This window comes from Pseudorasbora parva, chromosome 11 (genome assembly GCF_024679245.1).
Source record: "Pseudorasbora parva isolate DD20220531a chromosome 11, ASM2467924v1, whole genome shotgun sequence".
NCBI classification, from domain to species: Eukaryota; Metazoa; Chordata; class Actinopteri; order Cypriniformes; family Gobionidae; genus Pseudorasbora; species Pseudorasbora parva.
In genome coordinates this window covers 5439575-5461878 of record NC_090182.1, presented here as the reverse complement: position 1 = coordinate 5461878, position 22304 = coordinate 5439575, and the positions used below count along the sequence as shown (strand labels likewise).

Below are 22304 nucleotides of genomic sequence, written 5' to 3'. Positions count from 1 at the left end.
ATGATGTGAACTTATTAAAGTTTTGCCAGAATGGAGATTGTCCTGATTTGGAAACATGGAATTCGACTACATCTGACTGTTGTGTGTCATCCGAGAGAAAGAAGGGTCCATGAGACGAGGGGTCCGACGGGGAGACACACCTGCTCTGGCTCAAACCTGCTCAGCACAAAGTAAAGAGAAAGAGACAGGAGATGTTTAAGAAATGACAAAAAAATAGCCAATGGGAAAGTAGTGTCAATGCTCAAAGCAAAATAATCAATGCACAGCAATGATGAATCATGCTTCATAGCATACAGTACAGCCCTTAAAATGTACCATGGTGACTAGCCACAGTTTCCAACTAAATACCATAGTTAATACAGTTAGTGTTTTAAAAAACGGTCACTTCTCTTTTGATGACAAAGTGGATAATATACATAATTAAAGGGCAATGAAATGCTGTTTCATGTAAACTGAGCTTTTACACTGTTAAAGACTTAGATTCCAATGCTAAACTTGGACAAAGTAAAAAAAGAAAGAAAAAAAGTTGGACGTTTGATGGATTATTTCAGTGCCAAAAATACTCCTTCCGGTTTCTCATTGGTTTCGGAAAGTTTTTGTCGAGTGTGGGTCTATCTGACATCACTGCAAAAAATGCATTTCTTACTTAGTATTTTTTGTCTTGTTTTTAGTCTAAATATCTAAAAATTCTTACATTAAGAAACATTTACTAGACAAGTTAAAATTTGTGTCTTGTTTTGTGAAAAAATAACTCAAATTTAAGAGAGTTTTTGCTTAAAATAAGCTAAATAATCTGCCAGTGAGGTAAGTAAAATAATCTTAAAACAACATTATTTTACTGACACCATTGGCAGATTTTTTTGCTGATTTTAAAGGGGGGGTGAAACACTCAGTTTCAGTCAATCTCATGTCAATCTTGAGTACCTATAGAGTAGTATTGCATCCTTCATATCTCCGAAAAGTCTTTAGTTTTATTATATTTATAAAAGAAATATAGGCTGTACCGAGTCTTTCCGGAAAAAACCGAGCGCCTGGAGGCGTATCGTGTGGGCGAAACTAAAGAATGACAAGCGCGCAAAGCGGTGACGTCCTCAAGCGTGGAGAAACCCATCGCTATCGATCTCAGCTAATAGATATATGATCCAGGATCATTCGGAGGCTGAAATAAATTGAACAGGAGAAACAGCAACAGCAGGACGTCCGTCTCTGTGGTATGGACTGTATTTGGTGGCCTGTCAACATTTGTGTGTCTTTACTCGCAGTTTATGAGGACATGATTCGGTTTATGGACTATTGTATGCAACTAAACCTTAGCAGTAGCAAGCAAAATGGTTTTGCACGTCAGACTAGTGTAACGTTATACAAACAATGGAGTAACCGTTAGCGCATTTGAATGACGAAGCACGCGATCGTGTCGTTTACTGATGTTTACTCACGCGACGATAGCTGACAGCACAGACATTTGAAGCAGTTTTACTCACCGGCTGCTTCCAAAGCACGACCGAACCTTTATCGCTGGGACCGCTCCGTCAAAAACACACTTCTTTGGTATGATTTGGTGAAGTCCTGTGACAGCAGTGAATGGTGGAGATCCACTTTTGCGACGCGACTGAAGCGATGTTGTGAAGCTTCCCGTCATTTCTGCGTTCAAATCGGGTCAAATGCAGCGCTGCCTTCCCGTAATGCTGTGCTGAAGCGTTGAAGTCGCTCGACGTCACCCATAGGAATAAAGTGGAGCGCGGCGCCCTGATCGACTGGATCTGCAGCTGAAAGTGTTTATGGGCGTGCATTTCCTCTCTCGCGCTAGTCATGCGCGTGCGCACCCTACCGGGAGAAGAGCCCGTACGGCCCATACAAGGACCTTCCGCTCTATTAACGTCAATCCGAGCCATACTCGAAAAAAACTCTCCGAAACTTGTGAGAAACCGGAAGGAGTATTTTTAACACAGAAATACTCCATTTCACCGCCCCTTTAAGCAAAAACTTAATTTTTTGTTATTTTTCCGAAAACAAGACAATTACTTTTGCTTGTCTAGTAAATACTTCTTGTTTTAAGAATTTTTAGATGTTTAGACTAGAAACAAGACAAAAATACTAAGTAAGAAAAGCATTTTTTGCAGTGTGGCGGATCCTTGTACGGGCCATACGGGATCTTCTCCCAGAAAGGCGAGAAAGAGCAAACGCTCACTGGCTGCGCTTCCGTCACAGGATTTCATGAAACCAACAATGTCACCAAAGAAGTGTGTTTTTGGTTGTCAGGGCAAGACAACCTTGTTCAGCTTCCCAAAGAACCCAGCGTTAATGGGACAGTGGTTGGAGTTTTCCGGAGCAGTAACAGAGTTGTGAAAGTGTTTTTATTTTTTCCCTGCATTTCAGCGACGATGGTTTATAAACAAAGCCCAGTTCAACTCCGGATTTGTAGCTCGTCTAATGCTGAAAGATAAAGTGGTTCCAGCGATTAATGTTCACGGTCATGTGTTTGAAGCAGGCGGTGAGTAAAACTCCTTCAAATGTCTTTGTGTTGTTAGCTATCGACTCGAATGTGCTACTATTCCAATGCTTTTCTATGTAAATACGCACTAGTCTGACGTGTAAAACCGCTTGGCTTGCTACTGCTAACATTAAATCGCATACAATAGTCCATAAACCAAATGATGTCCTCATAAACCACGAGTAAACACACAAATGCTGTAAAACTCGCGAGTATGACAAGCCGCTAAGCATATATAAGTTAACATTACACCATTGTGACGTCTGTTAGTCGTCGTTGCTGCTTCTCCTGTTTAATTTCAGCCTCTAGATCTGATTTTGGATCATATGTATGGCTAAATCTGATTGATCTCCATGGTTTATTTAGGATAACGTTTTTTCTCCCCCTTACGTTTAAGGACGTCACAGATTTCAGACGCTCTCAACGCAATAGCTGTCCATGCTCGTGATTCTTTAGCTCCGCCCACACGATAAGCCTTCAGCCGCTCTTTCTTTTATAGATATTATAGAGCTAAAGACTTTTCTGAGATATGAAGGTTGCGATTCTACTCTATAAGCACTTAATATTGACATGAGATTGACTGAAACTGAGTGTCCCCCCCCCCCCCCCCTACAACTACATTGGATTCAAAATATCAAACCAAGTGTAATCTGCAAACAAAACATGCGGAAGCTTTTCTCAGAACCCGTAAAATACGATATTCTGTTTCAATTTTCTAAGACACCTTTTTGTAACCAACTGGGCTCTAGGTCATCATGTGACCAAATAGTATAACTATGAAGTAACTATGGTATTTGTTTGGCAGATTTTTACCATAGTCATGACAAAATCAATAAATACGAACTACAGTCATACATGATTCTAAGCATTCTAAGCAATTCAAAATGGATTTGTTTTGTCCAACTATACGATATAAGCAGAACCGATACATAGGCAGTTGGTTTTCTAGCAAAAAAAGAAAAGAAAATAAGTTTCCATGGCATTTTGAAACACAATCGTTTTGCTTCAGTTTTTTTGTGTTTCAGTACTCAGAGCATTTTAAAGGGATAGTTCACCCAAAATAAAAATTGAGTCATTATTTACCCTTTTCTAAAGCTGTATGACCTTTCTTTTCTGGAACACAAATCTTCTGCTCATGCTTGTCCATATAACAGCAGTGAAAGGCCTCCCTGCCCCTATGACTTCCCTCTGTGTCCCACTTGCGTGTACAAGTCATGTACAAAAAATTCTAAAGGTCAATTCACAAATGTTTATGCTCTGCATTTTATTTATCATCAGCAAAACATTATCAAAATAAAAGATGACTGGGAGAAAGAGTCAGGATTGGTAAGATATATAATCACAACTTTTGAGATATTTTGCCTTCAAAAATGTGAGAATTTGTTTTTTGCATGATAATGGCATCTTTTAGGAATGCTTCTTCGAATGTAAGTGGGGCAGAGCAGGGGCACTCTGAGGTCCCTCATGAGGAGCGCCGATTGCAGTGCAAAAGAAGGGTGGTGGGCTCAGACCGATTTTGGATTGACGATTACTGAATCAGGCCTTTCACAGGCTCCCTCACTCAGAGACATCCTGACATGTGTCAGAGACTAGGATTAGTTTGCGACAATAGACTTCAAGTGTGCGTACTTTCATGTCTCAATCCTTCCTTAGGATCGAGACATGAACGATCCTTCATCTCGATTCTTCCTTACTCTAAAGGGCGGGCATTTACGAGTACAAGGTCCTTCTTTTTGGGTTGTTCTTGTCCCCTCGCACCTTTACCAAAGTCATAGAGGCTGCGCTGTAGGTGGTGGGACAACTCTGGCATATATTCTATTTTCCACATATAATTTCAAGCAAAAAAGAAGATTGAAAGCCCTTATTAGAGACACAACACTTCTTTTAGCTCTAGGTAAAGTGTCTACTACAAATATAATCCAATCAGAATCGTTAGACTGGATCTAACTGTTTTATAAAACGTGTATATGTATATAGGAGTTCAGACTGGCGCATGTTGTGTGTTTGCTTACGTGATAACAGGAAGCAACGTCATACGTACATGACAACAAGGAGGTTACTGTGGTGCCTAAAGTGAGTTACCCCTCCCACTTATGCTAGATTTATTGAGATGTCTTATCTCGTGCGAATTGGCCATTAATATTCCAGACACCCCACTTCCCCATGTTAAACTAATCCCGTGCAAATAAGGGTTTGGTCACAATGATAGCACATCTTCCAGAGGCCCATTGAGATGCTCATTCAGTGATGAACTACTTAAATTTGTTTAAGTACAAAACAGTGGCTCCTCTCAAATATTAGGGCTTCTGGGGTATATGGCATCCTCGGTAACTTTTATCAGGGTTGACACATATGAGACTGGTCAATTTTATCAATTTACAAGTTCCGGGATGAACATGGCGCTGTGGCACACATCGGATGGAAATAAAGCTGAAGTGTTATCGCACATTCAGCCCTTGGACAGACCTTTCATTTGAGTTTCCTTAGAACAAGTGTCCAGATGTGGCAGATGTGGTTTCCTTTTAGGGAACGTCTTGGCAATGTTACAATTGTACTCCATGATGGAGGGAACATAAAAATAAAAAAAAAACATGCATATGGCCAAGAAGCCGTCTTCAGCTCCTCAGCAAAAACCATAGACTGTAAAAAAATATGGACGTAGTGTCTGTGACGTCACCCATAGGATTCCCATAAGCCGTTCTGAAGCTTAAAGTATGGGCGAGCTGGGCGTTGCCATCTTGTGATCGAGTCAACGCGTGTCACTCCCGGATAACAGAAAATGGGCAAAAAGGCGGGATGTGCGCGGAGCTTAGGTGACAAAATGACTATAGACGGCAGATAAATGGCTATCCACCTGTAACCACGCCCTTAATTATGCAGAACTTTAAGGCTTTATGTAACGCAAACGAATGAGTTATACAAAAATTCACCCCCCTCACAGTTGTCATGAAGATCAAAATTAGCCTAATAAGCCAAAACCACAATTTGTACCAGGCTGTAAACATGTTTTTTTCTGCTGTAAAGTTGGGCATTTTAACATGGGGCTCAATGAGATTCCCTTCTGGAGCCTGTCCCTAGTGGCCAGTTGAGGAATTGCAGTTTACTTTACTTCCGTATTGGCTTCAAGAGAGATCGTGGGAGGTTGCCGCTTGGCAAAAACCTTGTCATCTTTATTCGCTTTATTTTTCGCGAAGCATTGTTTTGCATAGCTTCAGCTATGATAAAAAGACATCCACTCTTTATCATATTCATTTGTTTGTTTGGGTTGATTAAACAACAGTGTTTTTCAAACTCACTGTTTAGTGTGTCTTTAAATAATGTCACAAATATCAGTAAATCATGGGCGTCGGAAACAAATAAAAAGTGGGTGGGTCCTCTCTCAGAATTTTTTTTACTAGCGTAATGTTAGATGCCATTTACATTAAATACAAATATACCGCGTTTACTAAATAATTGATTGGGACAGACAAAATGACAGAAATCACTGAGTTATTTACCGTGGCTATAGAGTAGGGGTAAGACGCACGACATCAAGTTTAGACGCAAATCGATCAGAGGTTCGAATCCGCCTTTTGCCGAACTTTCTCTACTGCCTTTTCCCATCACATTATCAGATCGGAAAGGCATTTATTTTCAATAAAAATGGAGAAAATATTAGAAAAGAGGAAATAAAGCGTCAAACGTGTAATAAGTGTTTCTCAGTTAATAGTAGGTTAACAGACGTGTGCTGAATTAGAGATGGTAAAAGTGAGTGGGTCCAATATCATGAGTCGTAAAAAGTGGGTGGGTCTTGTCCCACACACACAATGGTTCCGACGGCCATGCAGTAAATTGACGAGCATAAACCTTAGTAAATCACGTTGCAGGATTCATTTAAATAATCTCCTCCCATAATTTTTGTGTCTGTAAGGGAAACTCCTACAAATACATATCCAATTAAGTCAGCCGCAAAATTAACCCTGTCCATGCCGTCCATGATCCTGACAGTAGGAAAAAGAGGGATTGCACTGGTGCTATCTGTTAGTAAATGCGGTCCTTGGAGTATACAAGTCTCATATGATTACTTTCTGATACTTTTGCATTCTTCAAAAAGGTCACCATTCACTGCCATTATATGGACAAATACAAGTATTTTTTTATTTCTTCATTTATCTTCAGAAAAAAATAAAGATCGGCTAAACCAGGATGATTAAATAATGAATTGTAATTTTTGGGTGAACTATCCCTAATATCTATAGTCCTATTTTACATATTGTTTAATAATATTCTTAGGTTTGGATTTTTTTAGAGAGCAATAATTGCTTTATTATAGCTTTATTATAGTTGCATTTCAAAGTAGTTGCCATGGCATTTTGTATAAAAACTAATTCTACTTTAAACGCTTATAAAAATACCTTTATCATTTTGATACCATGTCCATATAAAATGGCCCTCTTTCTCAAGATGATAGCTATCAATGAATCTGCAAATTCAAGAACATACTTCACCGTTTGTCAGTGAAGCATTGAGGATTCACAGTAAATATGACAAGAAAACATTAAGCTATAAAATATAAAATGTAGAATATTCACTATAAACCACATTTACAATCACTAGGTTACAAACTATTATAAAAAAGAAAAATAGACAGAACTGAAAGCAGATATTAAGGGGCCAAGCAAAAGTGCAGAAGGACCATTACAACTAGTATAGCATTCCCTGCGATAATATTAGGGAAACTGGTTTAAAGAAGAACAACAACATCAAATTGCTTCTAACTTTTGCCCAATAGGTGGTGCTGTTACAAAATGTCAATCTGCTGAAAAAATGTGTACAGAAGTACACAAGACAAATTAATGTGCGCGCACACGCACACACACACACACACACACACACACACACACACACACACACACACACACACACGCACACACACACGCACACACACACAAAACAACATAAAAACTATACAGTAGGTGTATATGCACCTTCAGTGCTTGGCCCCTATATAATACAGTAATCATATAATATAAAATCTGTTTACATATTTTTACAGAACATAAATAAGAAATCAACATGAATCCAATTTTGTGTCTTTTCATTGTTGCTTGTCTATAAATGTGGACATCTGGCAAACAACATCTGAATTATCAGTTAAATGGTAAGAAATTTGTTAGAAAAAAAAATGAACTACTCAATCTAATTATTGCTATAATGCTTCATTTAATGCAGAACTATTCTGTGATTTCTCCATGTCCTCTTGAAGAGGATTCCTGGTAAAGATGCTACAAAAGCCCCGTGTATGCTGTTGAAACCCTAACATAGCTAGTTATGTGGTAACATCTTTTTAAATGTATCATTCAATCGTATAGATTAGGGTTATATATGATGAATAGGAGTATTTAAAGGGACATTTCCTTGATATTTTGACATACAGTGCATCCGGAAAGTTATCTCAGCACTTCACTTTTTCCACATTTTGTTGTTACAACTTTATTCCAAAATTAATTAAATTCACTATTTTCCACAAAATTCTACAAACAATACCCCATAATGACAATGTGAAAGAGGTTTGTTTGAAATCTTAGCAAATGTATTCAAAATAAAAAAAGGGTGGGAGCACATGTACATAAGTATTCACAGCCTTTGCTCAATACTTTGCTAAAGCACCTTTGGCACCAATGACAGCCTCAGTTCTTTTTGAGTTTGATGCTCAAGCTTGGCACACCTATTTTGGGCAGTTTCTCCCATTCTTCTCTGCAGGACCTCTCATGCTCCATCAGGTTGGATGGGGAGCATCGGTGCACAGCCATTTTCAGATCTCTCCAGAGATGTTCAATCGTGTTCAAGTCTGGGCTCTGGCTGGACCACTAAAGGACATTCACAGAGTTGTCCCATAGCCACCCTTCCGTTATCTTGGCTGTGTGCTTAGGGTCGTTGTCCTGTTGGAAGATAAACCTCCAGAGCAATCTGGAGCAGGTTTTCATCAAGGATGTTTTTATACGCTGATGCATTTATCTCTCCCTCAATCCTGACTAGTCTCCCAGTTCCTGCCGCTAAAAAACTTCCCCACAGCATTATGCTGCCACCACCATGCGTCACTGTAGGGATTAATTAAATTATTCAGTTTCCTCCAGTTTCCAAATTTCTTGGACTTCATGGCTTGGTTTATGTTCTGACATGTACTGTTAACTGTGGGACCTTATATAGACAGGTGTGTGCCTTTCCAAATCATGCCCAATCAACTGAATTTACCACAGGTGGACTCCAATCAAGTTGTAGAAACATCTCAAGGACGATCGGTGGAAACAGGAGCACCTGAGCTCAATTTTGAGTGTCATGGCAAGTGAAAGGCTGTGAATACATATGTAATTTTTACCTTTTTTATTTTTAACAAATCTGCAAAGATTTCAAACAAACTTCTTTCTCGTTGTCATTATGGGGTATTGTTTGTAGAATTGTGGGGAAAATAATAAATGTAATGAATTTTGTGGAAAAAGTGAAGCGCTGTGAATGTTTTCCGGGTGCACTGTATATGAGGTATTTGTACAATATTATACGATTTTTTTTTCCATAACATACATTTGTTTGTTTTTTAGTGGTAGTGCTATTATTTGAATTGTGGTTAAAGTGAACTGAGCCATTAAAGAACAGGAAATATTCAATTGTTGTGATTAAGACAAAGAGTATTCAGTTCAATTCTGATATATGCCTAAATTGAAAAACAAAACAAAAACAAGCATCATACATAACATAGTCTTGTGTCATTTATCGTTATACTAGCAGAATACAACAAGCATGATTGTTTCAGGTAGAGACCAAACAATCCCTGTCATGACCCTGGGCTGATCTGTCCGTTCATGTCCTGTCTCTGTCATGTGTTTGTGTTTTGGAGCACTTGGGCTTGCTTTAAGTCATCTTGTGCTGTGCTGTCACTGTGGTGTCTGGTCCCACCCCCTTGTTATTCCACGCATTACCTCGTTATTGTTTCACTCTTTCCACCTGTGCTGTACCTATTAGATCTCCTATTTAAGTCCCTCTTGTGTGTTGTCTTGTGCCAGTTCATTGTTTGGTGTGGCTGTGCAAGCACTCCTCTAGTCTGGTTGTCTGGTATTCTCTGAGTTTGGATTTCTGTCCTGTCTTTGTTAGACCAAGCTTTAAGGACTGTTTGCCTTTGGGTCTTCATCTTTTAGTTTTGTTTTCTCTTCTACGCTTCTGTTTTCCTTAGGTGGATTCCCTCTGCATCTGGCCCTGGTCTCGCTCTCTAACGCTGACCACAGATCTCCTTTGCTGCCCTGCTTCACGTGCCATTAGTGATGGGCAGACCGAGGCTTCGTGAAGCACTGAAACAGTTGAAGCAAATGTGCCGAAGCTTCGAAACAACACCCGACACCCGTCTCCATGACGCCATCTAGTGGACACTGGCGTGTATTGATCTGAAATAACCTTGAATGTGATCTACTATGTAAAAAAAACAAAAACGTTTTTAACATCTGGCTCACAACTACTTGGTTTTGTAACCTGTAGCCTCCTCATTGTAAATAACTTTAGTTTTTTTTGTTTTGTTTTTTTGAAAAATTAAGATTATTAAAAGAAATAAAGCCACAATGTGTCATTTGTTCCATAACATTTTTATAAAAAAATATGAATTATGACATACAAATGAGTGAAAATTACTGAAAATTAAGTTAATGGATCCTGCATTCTGGGTCAATACAATACACATATCTCACTTTATGTGGTGTTTCCAATTGGAAATGCTCCCACACCAGATGTAGTACGAGATTTCGTTTTTGATTAAAAAAAAAGCATTGTCATTTCATCATTGTGATATTTTAGAGAAGCATACATTTTTAAGCTTTGATAATTTTAGGCGTTTAAGTACACTTTTTTTAGTATACAAAATGTGACATAATCTTGCTGATGTTGTATGATTGTTGGCTGTCTTTGTTATTTTTGTTATCTGCCTATTGGGACTGCAGATGAAAAGTAGTTATTTTTACTAATTCTGGCATATTTACATGGTGTATTTTTATACAACAATGTTCATGAATATGCTTGGTCCCTATTAGACAAAGTAATAAAATAAAACAAAAATATATCACCTATCTATCTATCTATCTATCTATCTATCTATCTATCTATCTATATATATATATATATATATATAATTCTATATATTCTATATCTATAATTCTAACTTAGCCTAGCCTATATCTATCCTATCTGTCACTGATCAGTCAATATAGCCTATCTCATTTAAATCTAGCCTAAATATAACTAACCATAGCGCACAATATATCTCACTTATCTCACAAAATCTCTCCTCTCACTAAACCCATGAGGTGAAGATGGATTAACTTCACTTTTAAACTGTGGGGAATGAGGTTCATTGAGATGTGTGTACTGTGTGGTTTGTTCCCGCCCCTTTTAATCAAAGCAGTCTCGACAGGCGCACCTGATGAAACACTTCAGTGCTTCGTTTAGCGGTAGTCACGTGACATGGGTGTGTCGAATCACAGCTCGGAGCAGTGTTTCGAAGCATCCGCGCTTCGGGATCTCGACACAGCGTCGAAACGTCAGGTTCGCATCAGCCATCCCTACGTGCCATCTGAGCGCCGCCAGCCCTGCCTACTCTGTGCCTCGTGCTGCGCTTCTCCGCCTGGTTCAGGCTTGACAGTCCTAATATTCTTCGGCAGAAGGCTCTGCTATTGACTCTATACCTTTGTGGATTTTTTTTTTTGTCTGGTCCAGTCCAGATTTTGATAAGACTTGTGACTCCTCTGTTCTGCTGTTTCTATCTGGACTATTGTTAGCCCGTTTGGGTTACTCCTGTTATTTCAATAAACTGTATTTTGGTGCCTGCAGACTGAGTCCGTGTCCCGTTCTGACAATACCAAGTACATGTAAACAGTATACACAGCTTTTTCTCTGGGCTTTGGTTTGCAGCTTCACCAAACATTAGTAAACCATAGTAGATCACATTTATTTTTATAGAGAAGGGTTTGTACCATGATGGTGGCTGAACAAACTTAGGGTTACTGCATTAGTTTTGAGTTGACAAAACCAAATCAATTGAATCAGGCTTTATAGATACCATGATGCTGCTCATTAACTTTCTCTGTCAGCTCAGAGCGAACAGCCAATCGCATGCAACTTAGAGAAACTGAGATTCAGTTCAAATTCAGATTCAGATTCATTCTCTCTTCTGTCCAAGATTAAGGCATGGGAGAATGTGATGTATATCAGGCTACCTTAGAGTTGAATAAATCTTTTAAGTAGGAATTTACAGCATTGAGAAGGTGGATGAAGTGTATGTCGATGTTTAATGATTGTGGGCCATTTGAAAACACAACAATTAAGTATCATATATCATATAAATGGCGATGAACACATCTAAAAGCCGATAGCACTTTCAAGAAATTTTAGGTATGGACAATGATAAATTCTGTCTTACAACAGAAGCACGCTTGTATTGAAGAATAAAAGCACACACAACTGGAAGATCAGCGCTCATCCAACAGGATCTAAATTCATGTATTTGAGCCATTATAGTCATGCATGCAGGACTTTTCTTCTTTCCCACAAAAAATAATTTTTGCGTCTCATTTGATTGGGTGAACCAAATTTTATTAATATATTAGGGGGTTGTGTTTAGTTTTGGGGGATAGGCTCAACGCATTTGCAAACATTTGAATTAACTCTTAATAATAATGTCCAATAAAGGTTTTCCATGACCTAATCTAAAGTGAGAACAATTTACTGTTAATATCATGTTGTTAACAAAGCATTACTTAACTCTACATATTAGCTAAACAATAATTTGTTAATTACACTAATGAATGAAGAACTCACTATTTGTATATAGTCTTTTAATGTATTAACTACAGTTTATAAACGATTAACCAGTTTGCAAATGATTTGTAAATACTTTAGTACACTTTTTTTCATTACATTAAAAAGATTCAAGAAAAAAAATGGGTAACACTTTATGTGTTACCCGTTTTTTTTCTTGAATCTTTTTAATGGAATGACCCACTCAAATTTGCTAAAATGAATTGGACTTGCCATACAAGAGATAATACATTCCCAGAGATACTGTTGTAGTACTCGAGACCGGTTTTAAGACCATTTTTAAGGTCTTGGTCTTTTGTTTCTAGACCGGCCAAGACCACAACTGCTGGGATATTACTATATTGTCAGTGCATTGTCTGATTTAATAATTAGCATGATTTATGTATTTAGATGTAAAACGTACTGCTTCAGATGAAACCTATAACTTATTTATACTTTGAATTATTTGTGCCGGTTCTGAAATGAGGGATTGTGTCAAAAATGACATCAAAATGAAAACAAATGCTATTTGATATTGTTGCAAAAAAGTATTTATATGAGATCTGCTTTTTATATTATAACGTGATATAATTAAGCAATATCACAAGAGCAAGAGAGCCGTTTTCACAAATTTGAGCATGACTGCAAACATTATATTGCTTTTATAAAATATTAAATAAAAAAATAAACATTATTCTCAACTTTATTTATGCATTTGTAATTTACCAATTCAGATGCATATTCTGTACCACAAAGATACGTTTTGTTGTTAATGATTTCATTGGATAATATAACATGGATATATATATATATATATATATATATATCAGGGCCGGGACTCGATAAAAAAAAAAAAATCTAATTAATTAGAGGCTTTGTAATTAATTAATCGAAATTAATCGCATTTTAATTGCATATAAATATTTGACCTGAGAACAATGAGAAGTAATTTTTCACATATATATTTAGTATACCATTGAATAATGACTGAATACATAAGCTTAATCAACAAAATATTGTTTATTTATTTCAGTCCAGCAGTGCAATGTTTGCCATTAAGTGTAGCAAAAGCGTATTTGTGATATTTGAGGCTCGATGTGCTGCGATGATACGCAGATTCCTTGTTGTATAGCTTGCACACAACCATGCTCTTGTCGACGCTTCCATCCTTTCGTTTAAAAAAAATAAAATTTCCCATCCACGGGGCCAAACAAAGAGGCCTCATCCGCTTCTTCGTTCATGTTCACTATGGTTTGTTGTTGTCGTGACTTATGAGGGCTAGTTGGTGTTCCAGTATCATCGGTCCGTCGAAACTCATTCATTGAAAAACGTTTCACGGTGCAAAAATAAGTGTGGTTAAAATTATGTTATTTATTTTTTTGCGTAATTAATCTTAATAACTGCGTTAAAGTCCCGTAATTATTTAATCTTAATTTTAATTTTTTAATCTTAACTATTTAACGCGTTAAAGTCCCTGCCCTAATATATAATATGGATTGTATAACAGCTCTCTATATAGTGTCTTATTCTAATTATGTTTATTGGTAAAAAACAAGTCATTTCTCAGGCTGTAATGTGGATCTTTATGAATTTAAGGAGTGCTGATCTGGTTTTGGTCTCGGATTAGGTGGTCTTGACTACAACACTACTCAGAAAGTGCATTTGATAATAAGAGCTATATATTTTAGAAAAAGGCTCATTGTATATTGTACTTGTGCTCATTCAGTAGTGTCACAATCCTGTAGTTCTGATAGTTGCGTCACTACTTTTATTAGTTACCGCCCAAACACTGACAAAGAGTCCAAGGAGAAAAAGAAGAAATAAATCTGCATGTGTGTTATTGTCTACACTAGCTTACTAGAGTAAAGCAACAATGATAAGACAGGTGTTAAAAATAGAAAAATGTTGAATTCACCTGGTATCGCTTTGTAGTCTCACCTTTCTGTTTGGCCACTTTACGCACTGTCATGGCAGCTTGTCGTTTCTGATATTCAGAGATTTCAAAACCTAAACAAAACCAACCACAGCAGCAGAAGATATGAGGGAGGATGACAGGAAAAGCTATTTTTTTTGTGTCATTAATGACATATGGAAATCCTTTTGAAGCAGCAATGATAAATCAAACGAGGATTTATGCCAATTTACCAATTTTTTCATCCTCTTGGACCATCCTGCGCTCCTCATGAAAAGCCCTCAGCCAGCGAATCTTCTCTTCTGGCTTCTTGGCCAGAAAGACGTGAATCTCGTCGCTGTCTCTGTTGTGCAGCTTGAACGCATTTTTCACACTGACGTTAAAGTCGTCGTCCCGTCCATCAACAGCATCTCTCACTGTATACCTGTCCACATCAATACGTCCTTTGTAGTAAAGTATGTCCCGCCGGATCAGGTCCTGAGAAGAGAAGCAGTGCTCAGTGGAGGTGGCTTTCAACGACCACAACACAATCAAAGCATTCGGTAACACTTCATTTTAAGGTTCAGTTATTAACTATTAACTAGTTGCTTATTACCATGCATAATAATAGGCTGTTTATTAGCACTTATAAAGCACTTATTAATGCCTTATTCTGCATGACCTTATTCTACATCCCTTAATCCGACCCAATACCTAAATTTAAATGCTACAAAAACTACCTTACTAACTATTAATAAGCAGTAAATTAGAAGATTATTGAGGGAAAAGTCGTAGTGAATATGTGTTCCCCAAACTAAAGGGTTACCATTGCATTCTTGGCAACATGACTATATTTAAATGTAATAAATAAAGGATATATATGATTTTACATCTACAGTAATGGCCAAAAGTGAAGTCCCTAGGCAATATTTGATTTTAATGAGCCTTCAATTTTGATTAAAAAATCAAAATATGAGGAAATTATTTAAGAATTTTAAAATATGTTAAGTATGAGGCAAGAACAAAACACTAAACTTCGTTAAGGTATTTATCTTAGGGTGATTGCAGGTCTGAGGTCGGTGTAGTGCACTCTGGTGTTCCCCAGAAAAAACATTGCAAAATTACGACCCATGTTGACTTTCTCTGTGGCAGAAAATTTAATCAACACTTTTGTTTTTTCACGCATTGATTACTGTAACGCATTGCTGGCTGGAGTTTCTAAAGCTACGCTGAACAAATTACAGTTCGTACAAAATTCAGCTGCTAGAATTCTAGGACCAGTGCAAGGGAGCACATCACCCCAATCCTGCAAAATTTGCACTGGCTTCCTGATAGTTTTCGTATTGATTTTAAAATTCTAATGCTCACGTATAAGGCCTTGAATAATTTGGCCCCTCATTATTTGTGTGAGCTTTTAACCCTCTATACACCAACACGTGCTCTACGCTGCTCTGAAGCTGGTCTTTTAACTGTCCAAACAACACGGTTGAAAACTATGGGTGATCAGGCTTTTTCTTCTTTGGCTCCTAAGATGTGGAATTCCCTGCCCTCTGAGATTAGGAATGCAGAATCCCTTAGTGTTTACTAAATCATCACTTAAAACATATTATTTTAGGATAGCTTTTATGTGAGTCATTTGTCTACTTTGTTGCTTATTTTATTTGCTTTTTTTTTTTTTTTTTTTTTAACTGCCTGCAATGTTATGTGTATTTTTCAATTCATATTTTTATGTAAAGTGCTTTGAGATGTAACATTTAAAGACGCTATATAAAATAAAGTTTATTATTATTATTATTATTATTATTATTATTATTATTATTATTATTATCTGACAAAATGAAAGGCAAACTACAACTACACTTTTTTTTTACTATGCAAAAAAAGAAAAGAAAAGGAAAAAGCATACACTGATAACAGCATAATCAGTTACTGATTTTTTTCATAATGTCTTTGTATGACAGCCTGGACAAAAATGATGTCTGCACAATTTGACATTTCGGTAACACTTTAGAATAATGGTCATTAGTTAACGTATTACCTAACATGAACTAACCATGAAGAGTACATGTGTTTCTGTATTTGTTAATCTTTGTTCACGTTAGTTAATAAAAATCCAGCTGTTCATGGTTTGTTCACGTTAGTTCACAGTGCATTAACTGATGTCAACAAGATTTTAATAAAGTATTAGTACATGTTGAAATTAACATTAACAATGATAAGTGCAGTTCATTATTAGTTCATGTTAACTAATGTAGTTTGCTAATGTTAACTAATGAACCTTATTGTAAAGTGTTACTGATATTTCATTGCGTTATCAAATAAAACGGTTGACTCCAAGCACAACTATACAATACACTTACAACATTTTAAACACACTTTTAATAATATTTGAATAAATGCCAGACATCACTTTTGGCCCTGAATACCTCCGTACCCCACTGTAAACGGATCAGAGAAAGCAATGTGTTCAAAAATCTAGCAATGATTTATGAAAAATAATGTATTAGCACTTATAAAGCACATATTAATGCCTTATTGTTCATGACCTTATTCTACATCCCTTAATCCGACACAATACCTAAACTTAAACGCTACAAAAACTACCTTACTAACTATTAATAAGCAGTAAATTAGGAGATTATTGAGGCAAAAGTCGTAGTTAATAGTGAATGTGTTCCCCAAACGAAGGTGTTACCAAAGGTTTTTTCAGTTTGATAGTTATTTCAGTGAAGATTAATCTTGTATCCAGAATTACAGCTCTGTAAAACTTCATGCTGAACACAACAAACCTTTTTTTAAAAGGGAACACAATATATTTAATAAATTCCATGTACCTTTTTGCACAAGACCAGCTGATGATCAAAAAGGAAGAAGACCCGCTGCTGACTCCTGCCATAAGGCTGATATATCCAGGACATCTCACCCGTGTAGATCAGCTCCGAACTTCTGTCCAGAATGTCATCACCCTAAAGAAAAACAAGCAGAACTTAGCAGTCAAAGCAGACACACTAGGATTGGCAGTAGATTTTTATTAATACAATATTTTAAAGTTCCACACCACTACACACACCTCCCAGTCTAACACTGAGGCTTGCCATTGAGCGATCTTGTCAATGTTCTCCAGTCTTCTTTTGCGCTCATTGATCTGCTGGGTGACGTTCCTCATGACTGCCAGTGCTGCTGCCACATAGCGGTAATCACTGCGGGGGAAACATATATACCAACAGACTATTGATATATTATATACATATAAAACTCATAAAACTTGGTTAGGTTATGTATATATATATATATATATATATCATATTTTCCGGACTATAGTCACACTTTAAGTCACACTTGTTTCATAGTTTGGCTGGTCCTGCGACTTATAGTCAGGTGCGACTTATATATCAAATTTAATTCATACTGACTGACAAGAATAAACATATAGCCGCGAGAGGGCGCTCTATGCTGCTCCTGTAGCCTATCCCTGAAAAAAATAACTGAAAACAGAAAAAAAAACTCTTAACTGAAATACTTAGAACTTAGAAAGACTGAACACAAACAAAATGCCCCCATAAAGAAAATCCTATTCTGCAAATTACAAACTGCGTGTAGTAAAATATGCAGCGGAGAATGATTCACACAGCGTTCGTCTCGCGCGGCTGAGCCTCTCCCGGCAGAGAGTTCAAGCGTCTGTGGACTCGTTCCTTCAGCTCTGGCCATCTTGCTTTCAGTCCGCAAGTAGCTTTCTTCTTTTTCTTCATTAGAGTTTAAGTAACCTCTGCTTTTCGGCAGCCCCTTACAAGTTTCTCACTCACTTCAAACTTTCTTTCTTCTGCTCGGTTATGTACAGTGAGCGGAAATGAGCGAGTGCACGCGAGCGGGTGCTCGTATGCACGTGCGGCTCCTGCTCTGCCCTAATGCGGCTTAGCCCAAAAGTGGCTTGAGTCCAGTGCGACTTATGTGTTTTTTTTTCCTCTTCATGACGCATTTTTTGACTGATGCGACTTATACTCCGGAGCGACTTATAGTCCGGAAAATACGGTATATATATATATATATATATATATATATATATATATATATATATATATATATATATATATATATATATATATATATATATATATATATGGTAATACTTTATTTTAAGGTTGAGTTATTAACTATTAACTAGTTGTTTATTAGCATGCATATTACTAGGATATTGTCTGTTTATTAGCACTTATAAAGCACATATTAATGCCTTACTCTGCATGACCTTATTCTACATCCCTTAATCCGACCCAATACCTAAACTTAAATGCTACAAAAACTACCTTACTAACTATTAATAAGCAGTAAATTAGGAGATTATATATATGCATACACTAGCGGCCAAATGTTTTAGAACGGTAAGATTTTTAAAATGTTTTTAAGGAAGTCTCTTCTGCTCACCAAAGCTGCATTTATGTTATTAGAAATACAAAAAAAGCTGTAATATTGTGAAATATTATTAGAATATAAAATGACTGTTTTCTATTTGAATATATTTTAAAATCTCATTTATTCCTGCGAGGCAAAGCACACGATCCTTCACTAATCATTTTGATATGATAATTTACTGGTCAAGAAACATGTATGATTATTATCAATGTTGTAACAGCTGTGTACAAATATTTACACAATTTTAATGAATAGAAAGTCCAAAAGAACAGCACTTATCTGAAATATAAAGCTTTTGTAACATTGTACTGCCATTTAAATATTTTGAGTCTGTAAGAATTGTATTTAATTTATTTTTTTGGTGACAAGTGACAGAATGGATATTTATAAAGTTTCAAAAGCTTTATATTTTAGACAAGTGCTGTTCTTTTGAACTTTCTATTCATCAATGAACTGTTTCAACACTGATAATAATCATAAATGTTTCTTGAGCAGTAAATCATCATATCAGAATGATTAGTGAAGGATCATGTGACACTGAAGACTGGAGTAATCATGCTCTAAATTCAGCTTTCCATCACAGGAATAAATTATATTTTAAAATATATTCAAATAGAAAACAGTAATTTTATATGATAATAATATTTCACAATATTACAGCTTTTTTTGTATTTCGAACAACATAAATGCAGCTTTGGGGAGCAGAAGAGACTTCTTTAAAAACCTTACCGTTCTCAAACTTTTGATCGGTAGTATATATATATATATATATATATATATATATATATATATATATATATATATATATATATATATACAGTCTTGTTCAAAATAATAGCAGTACAATGTGACTAACCAGAATAACCAAGGTTTTTAGTATATTTTTTATTGCTACGTGGCAAACAAGTTACCAGTAGGTTCAGTAGATTGTCAGAAAACAAATGAGACCCAGCATTCATGATATGCACGCTCTTAAGGCTGTGCAATTGGGCAATTAGTTGAAAGGGGTGTGTTCAAAAAAATAGCAGTGTCTACCTTTGACTGTACAAACTCAAAACTATTTTGTACAAACATTTTTTTTTCTGGGATTTAGCAATCCTGTGAATCACTAAACTAATATTTAGTTGTATGACCACAGTTTTTTAAAACTGCTTGACATCTGTGTGGCATGGAGTCAACCAACTTGTGGCACCTCTCAGCTGTTATTCCACTCCATGATTCTTTAACAACATTCCACAATTCATTCACATTTCTTGGTTTTGCTTCAGAAACAGCATTTTTGATATCACCCCACAAGTTCTCAATTGGATTAAGGTCTGGAGATTGGGCTGGCCACTCCATAACATTAATTTTGTTGGTTTGGAACCAAGACTTTGCCCGTTTACTAGTGTGTTTTGGGTCATTGTCTTGTTGAAACAACCGTTTCAAGGGCATGTCCTCTTCAGCATAGGGCAACATGACCTCTTCAAGTATTTTAACATATGCAAACTGATCCATGATCCCTGGTATGCGATAAATAGGCCCAACACCATAGTAGGAGAAACATGCCCATATCATGATGCTTGCACCTCCATGCTTCACTGTCTTCACTGTGTACTGTGGCTTGAATTCAGAGTTTGGGGGTCGTCTCACAAACTGCCTGTGGCCCTTGGACCCAAAAAGAACAATTTTACTCTCATCAGTCCACAAAATGTTCCTCCATTTCTCTTTAGGCCAGTTGATGTGTTCTTTGGCAAATTGTAATCTCTTCTGCACATGCCTTTTTTTTAACAGAGGGACTTTGCGGGGGATTCTTGAAAATAGATTAGCTTCACACAGACGTCTTCTAACTGTCACAGTACTTACAGGTAACTCCAGACTGTCTTTGATCATCCTGGAGGTGATCATTGGCTGAGCCTTTGCCATTCTGGTTATTCTTCTATCCATTTTGATGGTTGTCTTCTGTTTTCTTCCACGTCTCTCTGGTTTTGCTCTCCATTTTAAGGCATTGGAGATCATTTTAGCTGAACAGCCTATCATTTTTTGCACCTCTTTATAGGTTTTCCCCTCTCTAATCAACTTTTTAATCAAAGTACGCTGTTCTTCTGAACAATGTCTTGAACGACCCATTTTCCTCAGCTTTCAAATGCATGTTCAACAAGTGTTGGCTTCATCCTTAAATAGGGGCCACCTGATTCACACCTAAAAATTGATGACCTCAGTGACTGAATGCCACACTGCTATTTTTTTGAACACACCCCTTTCAACTAATTGCCCAATTGCACAGCCTTAAGAGCGTGCATATCATGAATGCTGGGTCTCATTTGTTTTCTGACAATCTACTGAACCTACTGGTAACTTGTTTGCCACGTAGCAATAAAAAATATACTAAAAACCTTGATTATTCTGGTTAGTCACATTGTACTGCTATTATTTTGAACAAGACTGTATATATATATATATATATATATATATATATATATATATATATATATATATATATATATATATATATATATATATATTAGTATAGGGAACACATATTCACTATTAACTACGACTTTTGCCTCAATAATCTCCTAATTTACTGCTTATTAATAGTTAGTAAGGTAGTTTTTGTGGCATTTAAGTTTAGGTATTGGGTCGGATTAAGAGATGTAGAATAAGCTCATGCAGAGTAAGGCATTAATATGTGCTTTATAAGTGCTAACAAACAGCCAATATCCTAGTAATATGCATGCTAATAAGCAACTAGTTAATAGTTAATAAATGAACCTTAAAATAAAGTGTTACCTATCATTTTTGTTTAACTAAAACCTTTATGTCATGTAGCCTTGGATCTCTAGGCAGTGTGTTTTGCCTGAGTGTGTGTTACCTATGTTCCTGTCCTGTGTACTTGAGTAACTCTGCCAGTTGTAGTGGGTACTTGCAGATCTTCTGCACAGGCGTGAGGAGGAAGCCATCGATGGCGATGTCAATCATCTGCTGGAGGAGGCGACAAGCTTCAAAAAAGTGCTGATAGCGGCCATCCTTCATCAGCTTGGAGAGCTCCATGCAGGCATCAAGGTGGTTGTTGCAATACTCTGAATAGATCCAGAAACCGTCTTGCTGTATGGCAGATAATCGTTAAGGTTAGAACTGAATCAAATTACACTGCTTCAAGGTTTTTAGTTCAAAAGTTGGAATAGCCGATACATATCAATACCCAACCATTATACACATTGGCACTTTCTAGATTAATCATGAAGGAGCTTGCAAGTTGAAATGAGAGATAGATGATGTTAATATCATAAGGCAATTTACTCACATGTTCCAGAAAACATGGTCCAATTTCACTAAGATGGGGCTCCTCAATGTTGTACTGTTTCTCCAAGTCCCGCACAAATCCCATTTGAAATCTGTAGATATCCTCAATGTTTCCAAAAATCACTTTCAGTTGGTCATCATTGAACATGTCAACCCTCTTTCTGCACTGCCTCAAGTAGCCCTACAGAGAGAAACACCTTCAGTTTAGCCTTCTGCAAGCCCCAGATGAGCAAACCAAATGATGTCCACCACAGGCCAACAGACAAAGTTTTAGGAAACTCATTCTTCTTTGGACAATGTGCACTGAATGAGTGCAAACATGTCAAATGATAGCATCATCTGCATGAATAATTCGGATTCCAATCTTGGATTAAAGGGTTAGTTTACCAAAAAATGAAAATTCCGTTACCATTT

The 22304-nt window shown here is 36.8% G+C and overlaps 1 protein-coding gene across 1 annotated transcript in view; it reads right to left on the bottom strand.

The window, feature by feature from the left end:
* Positions 1 to 22304, bottom strand: part of arhgef9b (Cdc42 guanine nucleotide exchange factor (GEF) 9b) — an 81742-nt gene that overhangs the window by 5263 nt on the left and 54175 nt on the right. The window contains 7 exon segments of the mRNA XM_067456858.1: positions 2 to 156; positions 14243 to 14311; positions 14450 to 14693; positions 17030 to 17161; positions 17266 to 17395; positions 21460 to 21692; positions 21892 to 22071. Coding sequence (XP_067312959.1) covers positions 2 to 156; positions 14243 to 14311; positions 14450 to 14693; positions 17030 to 17161; positions 17266 to 17395; positions 21460 to 21692; positions 21892 to 22071 — 1143 coding nt within the window.